At 48.5% G+C, this 12,135-nt stretch overlaps 1 protein-coding gene across 1 annotated transcript in view; it reads right to left on the bottom strand.

Annotated features, from left to right (window-relative positions):
• LOC117580888 overlaps positions 1 to 3,550 on the bottom strand; it is a 10,730-nt gene extending 7,180 nt beyond the window's left edge. Inside the window, exons 1-2 of the mRNA XM_034267641.1 lie at positions 3,356 to 3,550; positions 2,964 to 3,019 (exon numbers count right to left, since the gene is read on the bottom strand). Of these exons, the coding sequence (XP_034123532.1) occupies positions 2,964 to 3,019; positions 3,356 to 3,550 (251 nt within the window). The remainder of the gene's footprint in view (positions 1 to 2,963; positions 3,020 to 3,355) is intronic.
• Between the last annotated feature and the right edge of the window lie 8,585 nt (positions 3,551 to 12,135).

The raw sequence follows: 12,135 nt of genomic DNA, 5'->3' as shown, positions 1-12,135 counted from the left end.
GAAACAGCAACACAGCACAAACTTAATCAGTCACTTTAACACCCAGCAGCCGCCACTTACACACCAGAAAGAGAGGGCAAACAGGCCATCAAAAGGAGCCAGAGAGAGACAGCCGAGTGGAGTCGCAGTCGGAGTCGGAGATGGAGATGGAGAGAAAAGTGCGTGAGCGTCAACGTTCGAGCGATGCTCGAGGCCGTCGCTGATGCCTGGGATGGGATGCTGCTGCTGTCATGGTCGATATTGCGTTGACACCAAATTTGCATTAAAATGCAATTGTGGATGCAGAGGAGAGACCACCCTTCCAGATACTCCCCGCGACAGATCAGCTTGGATCGTATCGGATTGGTTTTAGGGGGGAAACTGGCGGCCTGTGGACTGGGTAATGCATCTTTAGTGTCTATTGAGTAGGACATTAGTCATGTGGTGGGAGGTGAAGTGCAGACACAACGCCGCGAAATATCAATTAAATCTGCAGAAAATAGAAACTGAACTCCTTTGGCAGTCATTTCTGTTGCTTTGATCTCGTTCCCAGTTTACGATCTTCCTCGTGGGTCATCAGCGGGGATTGTCTGGTCTGGTCGGGTCTCGTCCGTCTGTCTGTCTGTCTGTCTGGTCTGTCTGTCTGGTCTGTCGAGGGGCTGCCACCAATTAAAAATAGTTTTGACACATCGCAGAGTCGCGACAATTTTTTGCATGCCCCATGCCAGAGCGAAGTAATAAATTAATTACAAAATTGCAGAACTGCAGAACTGCAGAACCGAGAGAAAGCCAACGAAGAGAATTCACAAATTTCAGATTTTATGGCCAGGGCCTACGAATCAAAATGTGGGCGGTGGAGCACTCCAAACAAAAATTTGCTGAAGATCTAGAAAATCAGAAAATCAAAAACAAAATGCAAAAATCTGTCTGTCTGTCTGTGTGTGTGTGTGTGTGTGTGTGTGTGGGCGCATGTCTAACTCCCTCAACATCAGCCGGCAGCCAAATTGAATTCCATGACAAGGGAACACTCTCCTCTCTCTCTCTTTTCGCGCTGATCTATGCATCTCTTTTGCTCTCTTGAGTCGAGGTCTTGAAGTATTCTGGAGTATTTGCTTGCCTGTTGTTGGTAGACAACTCTGCCACTAGGCTTGAAAGTCTCTCTGCCGCCCCCAGAGCAAATGTTGAAGCCGTGGCCATGCCACAGGGGCAACCTGCCAGAGGCAACCTGTAACTGCTGCCGCTTTCAATTATTCACACATCATCAATGGGGCAGCAAAAGGTAAGCGAAAAGTTGCTTCCATACACCGCTGGACGTTCCCTTGTCTGCCAGCTGCCATCTCGCCCCGTTCCCGTCCCTATCCCTGCCCGCTGGGAACGTGTCTGCATATTGTTTCGTTCATGTCAAATTATTGACCCGCGCCAGGCATTTTGAAATGTTTATGCGTTTTCATGACTGAGATGTGCAATTGATAAATCCCCCAACTGGAAATTATGAATATGCACAGTCTCACAGTCTCTGGAGTTGGAGCTGGCACCGCCCGCTGGCTTCGTAGCAGGTCGGTAGCCAGCGCTAGATGCGCTCTACGTTTATGCGCAGCCAAGAACGTGAAAATCTCTGCGGTGGAATGTGACTCTCCATTAGGCAGAAATGTTCAATCAGAGATCGGGCATCGAGGCTGAATGGAAAGAGCTGAAAGCTCGAGAAATCCCCGCGGCATAAACGCAAACGAATCAGCCGCTCGGCTCATCATCATAAAGCAAGCAGCGCTGTGCGGAGGAGCTGAAGCTGCAGCTGGAGCTGGAGCTGGAGCTGGCTGTAGGCTGTGAGCAAATTTCTCGCATGGTGTGTCACAGCGTCCCACTGTGCGCCATGGCACCGACCATTTGCTGGTTATCAGTTACAAGCGATCAATACAGCAGCAATCAATATGGTCAATAAAGTTCAGACGCGACCAAAAGCCAGGCCCAGTCACAGTCTCATGCATGCTGCTGCTTGGCTGGTGGGATGGTGGGATGGGTGATGGGGGAATGGGGGAGGGGAAGGCTATGGAAGGGGTGTGCATGGTACGTGGCGTACAAGGCGACGTGATGTACAGCTCTGTAACCCAAGAAGCCTGCCTCACAGATCACACAATGTGTGTGTGTGCGAGTGTGCGAGTGTGTGTGTGTGTGTGTGTGTGCCAGAAATGGCCACTGAGCAGGGACATTGGGCATCCCGTCACCGACGGCTCGACTCTTGTTGTCACTGTTGTTGTCGCTTGATCGCAAACTTGCCATGGCAAGCCTGACAACTTGCAACGTTTTGCTTGTGCAACGGGAGGTGGCTCCATGGAGGCACCGACCAGCTAGCCAGCCTGCCCGACTACCTTAAAATAATGTTACAAAACTTTTTGGCATGTAGCTAAGTACGGCACAGGCCCTGTAACCAATTCGAAGCAACGCCATGCCAAGCCAAGTCAAGCCATCCCCAAACCCAAGATCCCCAGACCCATCCCCATGCCATGGCCATGCCATCCGATGCGAGTCTGTGGCAGGAGTCAGGGGGCAGGCGGGAGGGGGGAACAGGCAGCAACAACAAATTGGAGATCACGGTTTTCATGTACTACATGCAAATTCATTGCTACTGTTGCTCTCCCTCTCTCTGCGAATCCAAGTCGGAGCCAGATCCAGAGCCAGAGCCAGAGCCACTGGCTACTGTATCCATAACCATAAAGGCAGCAGCAGGAGGAGAGGCAGGAGGAGAGGCAGCAGTAGTCAGCAGTCAGCCGGAAGAGGTGCAAGTTAAATAAACAATCCAAAACAAAACAAACCAAACCGAAACCCAACCGAAAGCGACTTGAGTTGCCTCTATCTGGCTGACCAAAAACCCAACTCCAAGTCCGCGTGCGAGTCATTCACAAAAGAAAAAGAAATGCTGCGCTACGCAGAAAATGATCGAGCCTTGCAGACAGGAACGAGGAACGAGGAACGAGGATTACACATACCTGGCTTGGAGAGTGCTGGCCAGGGCTTCCAGCTCGAGGGGCTCATCATTGGGCATCTGCAAAGAGTCTGGGAGTCGTAGGGCCAAGGTCAGTCAATTGTCAGCTGAGTGCCGGCAGCACAGATACTCACTTGATTTCAGTGTCACTTTCGAGTGTTCTTGCACAAAAGAAAAAATGTATAAAGGGCATTAAAGCTTGAATAACTTTTGCTGTGAAAAGTACCCCCAACTGTTGGCAGAATCGATGGACCCCAGAGAAGCTCTAAGAGCGCATTGGACTTTATGCAAAGTAGATAAAAAACTGTTTGATCAGACTGCTCAACTATCGAGTATTCGTCGCCTGTGCAAGTGCACGAGTGCGGCGGGAGACGAGTCTCGGGGGAAACATTTAACCTGCGACAGGAAATCGTAGACGCCAGCTACATAAGTCGCCAGGTTCTGCTCCTGCTCCTGCTCCTGGCAGCGCACGTGGCTTGGCGTCTGATTCGGACAACAACGGACAAGGCGGTGCAGGAGGGAGGGCAACAGATCTTGTCGCAGGTATCCCCACACGGACAACAGCGACGGGTGTGTCAGTTGTGGCGCCATTGCCAGGCTTAATGGGATTTCTAACACCCGGCCAAAAGCCCAGAGGGAGCACCGAAATTTCCGAATTTCAAGACAGAATCGAAACACTTCACGACGCGTAAGTTATTTAATTTTGATTTTTTTTGCTTAGCGCATCGAAATTCGGAGGCATCCGGCGCACATCAACGGCTCAAGACGTAAACACAATTTGGACTTGGAGTTAGAATTGCGCTGCACTTGCATTTTCCATAGTATTTCCCATCTATTTTTCAAAACTCGCGAAACTTTGGCACTGACACGACGACAATGGCTGACGACTGCTAGACTGATAGACTGATTGATCGGGCACTGTCGGGGGCGCCTTTTTATTGGCGATCGGCCGATAAGCCGAGGGCCTGCAATCGCTATCGAACTAGAGCAGAACCGAACCAGGGCTGAGCCAGGGAACCGCGATAGCCCCAGGGACAGGGCTACCCCACTTTGAAATCTAACGGATCTAGCTCCAAATATCGATGTATTGAATGAGCGCGATTATGAGTCTGTCGATTCGGAACCGAGCCACAAAAACAAAACTTCTGATAAAAAGTGCGAATGCAAAACAGAGCAGCATAAAAGTGATAAATCATTTTCCGAGCTATTGCGAAATTAGAGCTATTAGAGAAGTGTCCAGCTAAGCCAAACGGGGAGCGAGAATCTAACTGATCGGATGGATAACATAAATGGTGAGTGTGGCCAAAGGCCAGGGGTCAGCACTGAATGGGTAGCATTGGTGGAAATTCGAATCCTCGGTACAAATTTCCACGTGCAGCTCGGCCCTGCATGGATGTTCAAAATTCTTTGTGTGTGATTCTCTGCATGGGTGGGGCACATGTGGAGGGGTGGAGAACTCTCTCTCTCTCTCTCTCTCTCTCTCTCTGGATGTGCTTTTCATAGATTTCTGCATGGACATTCTCTGCATGGTTGAGCTATGCATTGGCCAGCACCTGCTGAGGTCACCTTCCTAATTTGTAACCTTTGACTGGGTCAGATCTTTGCTGACCTGCTCTGGATGAATCAGGATTCAGATGGATTCAGGCTAATTCTGAGGCTGGGACTGTCTATCCCCTGCAGGGGTCACCTCCAAAAAGAATTGGAGATGCGCCTTCACCTCCTTCCCGTTGAGCTTTCGCATGATCGCCGGCAATCATAAATCGCCAACTTTTGTTTACACTCTCCGGAAAGCGGCAGCTCGATGAATGAGTAACATAAGCACTCGAATAAATAAGCTGGCAAGCAACAGCAACAAAAGGGAAAGAGGAGGAAAAAAGTGGACTCAAAGGCAGATACCGAAACCGAAAACCTAAACCTAAGCAGCGATTGAAACAGAAAAAAATAAGAAACAGAAAGCCGAAAACCATCCGAACATTTCCTGTGGCCCCAGCTCGTGTCTCTTAGGTAGCGCTGCTCCGCTGCTCTCTCACGAGATTGGCCTTAAAAATTATTTATATTTTTGTTAGAAAATCAAACAATTAACCTCGAACTTGCTCTCATGTTGTTGCAGTTGTTGTAGTTGCTGCTGCTGCCGCTCAGCGCTTACAACATGTTTGAGACATAAAAATTTCCAATTAATTTTTTCCGCCGGTGTGTTTTTGGTTTGTGTGTGTTTTAGGAACTTCCACGGAACCACGCCGCAAAGACAAAAATTGTCACAGCCGCCGTTTACAAATAATTGTTGTTGTTGTTGTCGTTGTCGTTGTTGTTGTTGTTTGTTTCTCGGCTCTTTGGGGATTTTCAATGGAAACGAAACACATAAAACATGGCCAAACAAGACCGAGCAACAAATCCACCAAATGGCGGACAAGCGGAATGCCATAAAAAAAGATTCGGGGAGCTCGAACCTCAAACGGGAGCTATTAAAAGTTTTGGATCGCTCTCAAGTGGTTCGATCAACCTCTGCCCCGACGACCCGGTTAAACGGAACGACAATCGATGTGTTGAATCACTCCTCATGCGGAATACAACACTCCATTCGCTATGTAAACTTTGACTGTCATTTGCTGTGGCTTCAATTGATTATTGATTTATTGTCTCTATTTTTTTTCCACAGAAATTGCCGCTGAGGCTGCTCTGGCCAATGCCGGCACTGAGAGCGTCTCCCATTTCGCCTTCGAGTTGGATGACAACAACGAAGGTTTACGTGAGTTGGCCCCTGGCAATGGCCCCATCTCCGTGGCGGTTTCCACGCGCACCTTCACCGACGAAGAGTTCGGCTATGCCACCTTCCAGATGATATTCGGGGATGCCGATGACGAGCTGCTGCAGAGTCCCTTGATGCAGAATGACGACGATCGCTCGGCTAACAACACCCCCCAACCGCCACCAACAGCGCCCAATACGCCCATCAATTTTGGTGCCATGGATGTGGACATGGACATACCGGCTATTCCGGAGTTAAACATGAATCTCCAAGATCTTGCTGAGCTAAACATGAACGTCCCGGTCTGGCCGGAGTTAAACATGAACCCCCCAGTCCTCCCGGATCAGCCTCAGCCTCAGCCTCAGCCACTTGGCCCAGGTGACCCTTTGTTGGGAGCGAATGACGGACCCGAATTTCTCTATACAGTCGGTCAAGTCTCTCGCTTTATGTAGGAGAACACAAGTCGGAGGAGCAACACGAACTGTGCACAAAATTCTTCAACATTTTGTAGCCAACTTTTAGGACAAAAATGTGAATTTGAATTGAGAGACAAAAATCAACATCGCTTCGGGGTTCAGGACTCGTGAATTAATGCTTATATATTCATCTATAAATTATATTAAATGTTTAATTCCTTTCCCAGCCGATACACTTGAAGCAAGGCCCCACGAAAGATTGGCAACCCCCCGAGAGCAGCACGTACAGCCGGACTCACATGAGTGTCGCCATGTGTGGCATATATCTGATTGTGGGATGTCTGGGATGCCTGCGACGATGACAAAAGTTCATTAGCGACGCATCAGTGGGTTAAGTTGTGGACAACCCGCATTCGCATCCGGTTGCGGGGGGTTGCTTGGTCAGTGGTTTAGTTACTACTTTTGTGCGTCGCCTGCTGGGGCTTATTGGCAATAAATATTGGATCATAAATTCATAATTAACATTGTGCAGCCTCACGTTGTTGTATGTGGAATGGTTGGCGGATGGTGGGTGATGGTGGGTGATGGGTGATGGCAGTGCAGGGAGACTCATCTACATCCAAAGCCTAGACCTCCACTCCCACTTCCACTGCCACTGCCACTGCCATCGCATTACCATTCGAGAGTAAATGTGTAAATGTAATTTAAGCAAATATTTTAATTGTTTTCGGTCGCAGACTGCGGGGAAGCATTTCATTGTCATTGCCAAGGATCCCGCGAGAGCTGCAGGCAGAGCTCCAGGCACCTGCCAGCACGGAGCACACATGACAGGAGGACTCCTCATGTGACTCCTTCTTGCTGTGACATTTTGGGATGTGCCTTGGCAATGGGTATGATAAAATTTTATCGCTTGGAAATTTTTCAATTTCCAAATGAAACGACAAAAGGATATGAACATGAAGATTTAAATGCCGAATGTCTCACGATCTGTCCTTGGTTCGTGGAGGCAGATCCCTTCCCCCACACCCATCCCCGAGTCGCTGCTCCTCCACCCCTCTCTGCCGTGACCGATGATGCCTCTTATTAAGGCTAACAGCCCGCAACAAAAACCCGCCGAGGAGGTGGAGCAGCGATGTCGAGCCCTCAATCTTGAAAAGTTTCTTCTTCGTTTCCTTTGGTTGTAAAAAGGACATGTTCCACTTGAAAATAACAATTTCATTCAATTTTTGATCATTTGCTACCAGAAATGGCAAATCAAAAAGCCATAAAAACCGACAAACGACCAAAAGGAAAAGTAAAAAAACCCAAAAACCAAAAATCGAGCAACAAGAAACGGACAAGGACCAGGCACAAGGACAAGGACAAGGACAGGGCAACCCAATGTCCCGTTGTCGTTGAAAGTCCTGCCGTGTGCCGGGCCAGGCGGCATTCCTTCTTAAGCGGTTTCGGGGGGCGGCATTTGTGTGTGTATGTGTGTGTGTGCGTGTTTCTGTTACCTTTTAAATGAAGAACGCGAAGGGGAATATTCCTTTTGGCGGGGTGTAAAAGGAAATGTGCTAAAAAAATGGTTTAGATGGATCAAAAATGTAATTAGTTCAAAATAAAGTTGGAATTTGAGCACAGATTCGGTTAAGGAGCAAAATCAGCACAGATTTATTGCATTTATTGCCTCCGCAGTGGCACCGATTACAGGGTATCCGCTGGTCCGTTCCACTCTCCTTTCTTCGTTTGCTTCCTGCGCCTGGCTCTCGATGGTAGGGAGGGTGGCAAGGGTCGCACGGGTCGACGCTCGTTTGGTTTTAAAATTGAAATGATACACAGACACACACGCACACCCGCAGTTGGTTGGTCCACTTGCATGTGATTGAGTCTATCCCCCGTCCTGCCTGCCAGGGGATATTGTATCCTTGTGGTTGTCCTGGTCGATGGCCAGGCAAATCCTGCACGCAAAATTTATGTTGCATAAAATTTTTCAATGAATTTTATACCAGGAATTTGACTTGGTTTTCCTTGTTTCTTTTTTTGCGGCTGTGTGTTTGTCTTCTTAAATTTTAAAATGACTTTGGGGGGGGCAACGACGCACGTGGCATATGGAGCGTAAAGCATTCAGATTGAGCCGTGCCACCCCCCAAAGGATTGGGCGAGAGTGGGAAACGGAATCAACTTTCGGGCGTATCGAAATGGGCTCCTGGCAGGGGGACACTCTATGGGATCATAAGATTTCCCACTACAACATTTATTTGTACAAATTGCAGGGCAGGAATTCCTCACTCCAAGTGGAAGGTGCAGCAGCCGCTGGACAAGGCACCACAACATTGGTTTTCCCACTTGAACAATTATTGCATTTTGCTGTTGAACAAAGCAGCCACAGGGATGGATGCGACTCCTCCGACTCTTTGGCTGCCTCCAACTGTGGAACTTGTAACGAATTTGTCGCTGTCGCTGTTTGCTAGTTAGTTGTTGTGGCCAGAAGGTGTGAACACAGCCACACAGCCGCACAGCCACAGCAGCCTATATTTAGAACCCGCAGCAGCAGCAGCAGCAGCAGCAGCAGCAGGAGGAGGCGAACGAGAGGAAGACAAAGGTGCATCCGAAAGATAAATCAAAATTTGTTGCAGAGGCGAAACGGGGCGGGGGGGACCACCAGCGTCAGATAAACAAGCGACCACAACACAGACAAAACGAGGAGGACTCGCACAGGGCGGGAGGGAGACTACAACAATTCGATGGATAGATGGATGGCTGGCCATAGGTAGCACACCTTTGACTGCCAGGCACAGACACAGACACAGACACAAGCTCAAACCCAGATCAATTTCCGAGCTCGTAGCTCATTTGTTAGTCCATCTCCGTGGCACTAGAAACAAAAACAGAAACAACATTCAATGCTCAGTCGATATCAAATCGATTTGGCTGAGATTTCCCACTAATTTGTTGTGTTTAGGGCAGGTAAAGAAAGGATCCTCATTAGAAAGGAGAAAGTGAGAGTACCGAACCGAACCGAACTGAAAGAAAGGTACGCCGACTGTCAGGCCATCAATAAGGCAAAGGGGTCCAATTCTTAGTTCAGGGAAGACTTTTGATTCTGATTCAGATTCGTACGGTGAGCACAAGTGGCAACACATTTTGACTTATTACAGGCGATTTGTCTGCATCGGACATGGCCACCGACTCGGCCTATCTATCCATCTTTTTAGTGTCTATAGAAAATTCTATGAAACTACAAGTATAGCGCCCTGCACAAGCGCAGATACACAGATACACAGAAACACAGAAACACAGAGCCGCAGACACACGCAGACTCCTAATAAGTTTTGCTGTTGCAGCCAGGCAGCCGTGATCCATAGACGACTACCTGGCTCTCTGGCCCCCACCCCCCAAAACAAATGGTAGATAAATCTCTTGGACTGATCTTTCAGCATTGGATCGCTCGTACACACATGTGCATATGGAATGGAATCGTTTGTCATTCGTTATACAATTTAGATGGTCTCTCTCTCGCCTCTCGCCCCTCCCCATTCTCATTCTCATTCCCATTCTCATGTGAATCGGTTTCAGCTTTGGTCTACCAGCGATCAGAGCAAAGTGATCGTGAACAAGCAATTAGTATGGTAATCGCTATAAATCAATCACAAATCCGCACCAAATCTACATGCATCAGCGACCATCCGATAGCAGCAAATATTCAGCTTGGATTGTGTTCGATGCCAAGGTCAGCGGATGGCATGAACTTGCTAGCTGTGTGGATCAACGCTCATGAAGGTTATGACATTTGCCAACCAGCAGAGAGAGAGAGAGAGAGAGATGGAGAGTGAAGGATCCAGGGCAGATCTGTGTGTGAGTATCAGAGGGGAAAGATCTGGAAGAGCATACAAATTAGAGAAAAATGTATATTGAATGACTCTAAAGAATGGATACAAGTGCATCTTGAGTTTGCTGCCACAGTCCGCACAGATCTTCTCCAACGTTGCGGCGCCCTCACCCTCGCCCTCGCCCTCGTGCCTTTTGTCGTTTCCAATCCACAGAGCGGTGTCTCCACTGCGCCGCTTTCTCCTGCCGCTTACTCATTTTATTGCCCTGGCCAAATAAACAAATTACTTGTTTGATTTCTTTTGAACGAGCCCCGAATATTTACCACAGCCTCAATAAATTCTGCAGCGCTGCTGCAACGGATGGACGGTTATTGAAACGTTGCGACGCGCTCGCGTCTTGTTTAGACAACAATTTTCATTGTTGACTTTACTTGTTATGTTAATGAGAGACCGAAAGAGAGTGAGCGAGTGGGAGAGCGAGGGACCCAAGCCGAGCCGCAACGAACCGATCCGATCTGAAACTAAACTCCAGGGAACTTTGAAACTGAAGACTTGCCGACGCTCGGATCGAAGCTGAGGGGTCGCTGGAATATACTCGTACTCATCCACATATCCATAGTTGGGATGGGCAAATGGGCGATGGGCGATGGGCGATGGGGGCTTGACGCGTGGCCATGTGCCTGTTGACATTCCATTTGACATTATTGACACACGAGTCAACCCGCGTAGAGGGTACCCTCTAAATAGACTTGTCTGCCGATAAGAGGCCATTTGTGATACGACAATTGTGCGGTGGAGTGGCAGAGTGTGGAGTGGCAGGAAGACTCTTTTGTGCCACTGGCAATTAGTCGGAATGAAGCTAATTCATATTCACACGAAACGGAGTTGGAGTTGAAGTCGCTGACTGTTGTCTGAGTGTCTCTTGGGGTAGAGATATTCAATAACTTTATGACACTGAGACACTGAAACAACAACAGAAATTTAATAATTATCAAAAGAAGAAGGGCCTACCGCCAGGGCCAGGGTCTGAGGGTCTCTGTCTGAGTTCGTTCTCGGAGGCTCCACCTCAACTTATCTGCAATTTGGCGATCGTAACAGTTTTGACAAATCATACATGTACACATGCACATATGTATACCTTTATGTATGTGGAGACCGCCATTTCAAGAGGTGGACTGCCCGTAAAGGTAGCTGTGGGTAGCAGGGGGAAGCGCTGAATATCGCTTGTCGGCCGCTTTAGAGCTTTATTTTGATTTCAATCTAAAACACACAAATCGTTCATTCTTCTTCTGCCGCTGTTTGCCGCCTGCCGCCTGCCGCCTGCTCTCTGCCACACAGTGGATCAAAACTGTATGTTCCAGAGGGAGAGACACAGGCACAGGCACAGGCTCTGACGCTGGCCCGCGAGCCTGCGGGCCCCTTGAATGACATTTTTACGATGCTGACGCGCGTTCCTCAACACGAGACGACGACTGCTGCCCTGGAGCGTGATTTGCATGCTTAAGCAGCCGGTCGACATCAACGAGAAAAGGCTACGCATCGTTCGAACAGGACAGGCGCTGCAAGGAGCGTCCGATGGGGAGAGTAAGAAAAAGAAACTTGAACCACAGTGAAAATTGAATTGTTTAAAGATTGATTCAAATATATATTGTCCAAGGGATGAACTTTTCTCTTTCAAATAGATATTTTTCAGCGATTTCTTTCAGATGTTATGTATGACTTAAAAGCAAGAGCCTCAATGGCATGGGTTTAAATAAGTTTAGCTGGCATCTGGAGCATCTTTAAATTATAGAAATACCTTAAATTAGATCATCCATTTGCTGCTCATTCTCGGACTCTCCCAAGACTCTCCCCCTGCTGCAGATCACACGAAATGCTGTCACCGTCCGCGTGCAAACACGTGATTGAATGCCAAAGATTCACAGACACAGGAAGATATAAGACAACGAAAAGACTGCAACTGCAACTGCGGCGAGGACTGACCAGAGCGAATTAGATTTGGCAATGGAAATGGACTTGTCGTCGCTCTCGAGCCGCTGCCCAGCTGCGGAGATACTTTTTTGGGGCATGGGGCCCACAATAAACAATTTGTAGCGCCTGAATGCACAAATCTTGCGTCGTTAAAAATTAACTGCAGAGCGGACTCGGTCAGAGGCATACAACCACCGCCACAACCACCGCCACTCCTGGTCCCAATAGCAG

Source organism: Drosophila guanche, unplaced genomic scaffold (genome assembly GCF_900245975.1).
Source record: "Drosophila guanche unplaced genomic scaffold, DGUA_6, whole genome shotgun sequence".
Taxonomy (NCBI): domain Eukaryota; kingdom Metazoa; phylum Arthropoda; class Insecta; order Diptera; family Drosophilidae; genus Drosophila; species Drosophila guanche.
This window is presented reverse-complemented; position numbering and strand designations above follow the sequence as displayed.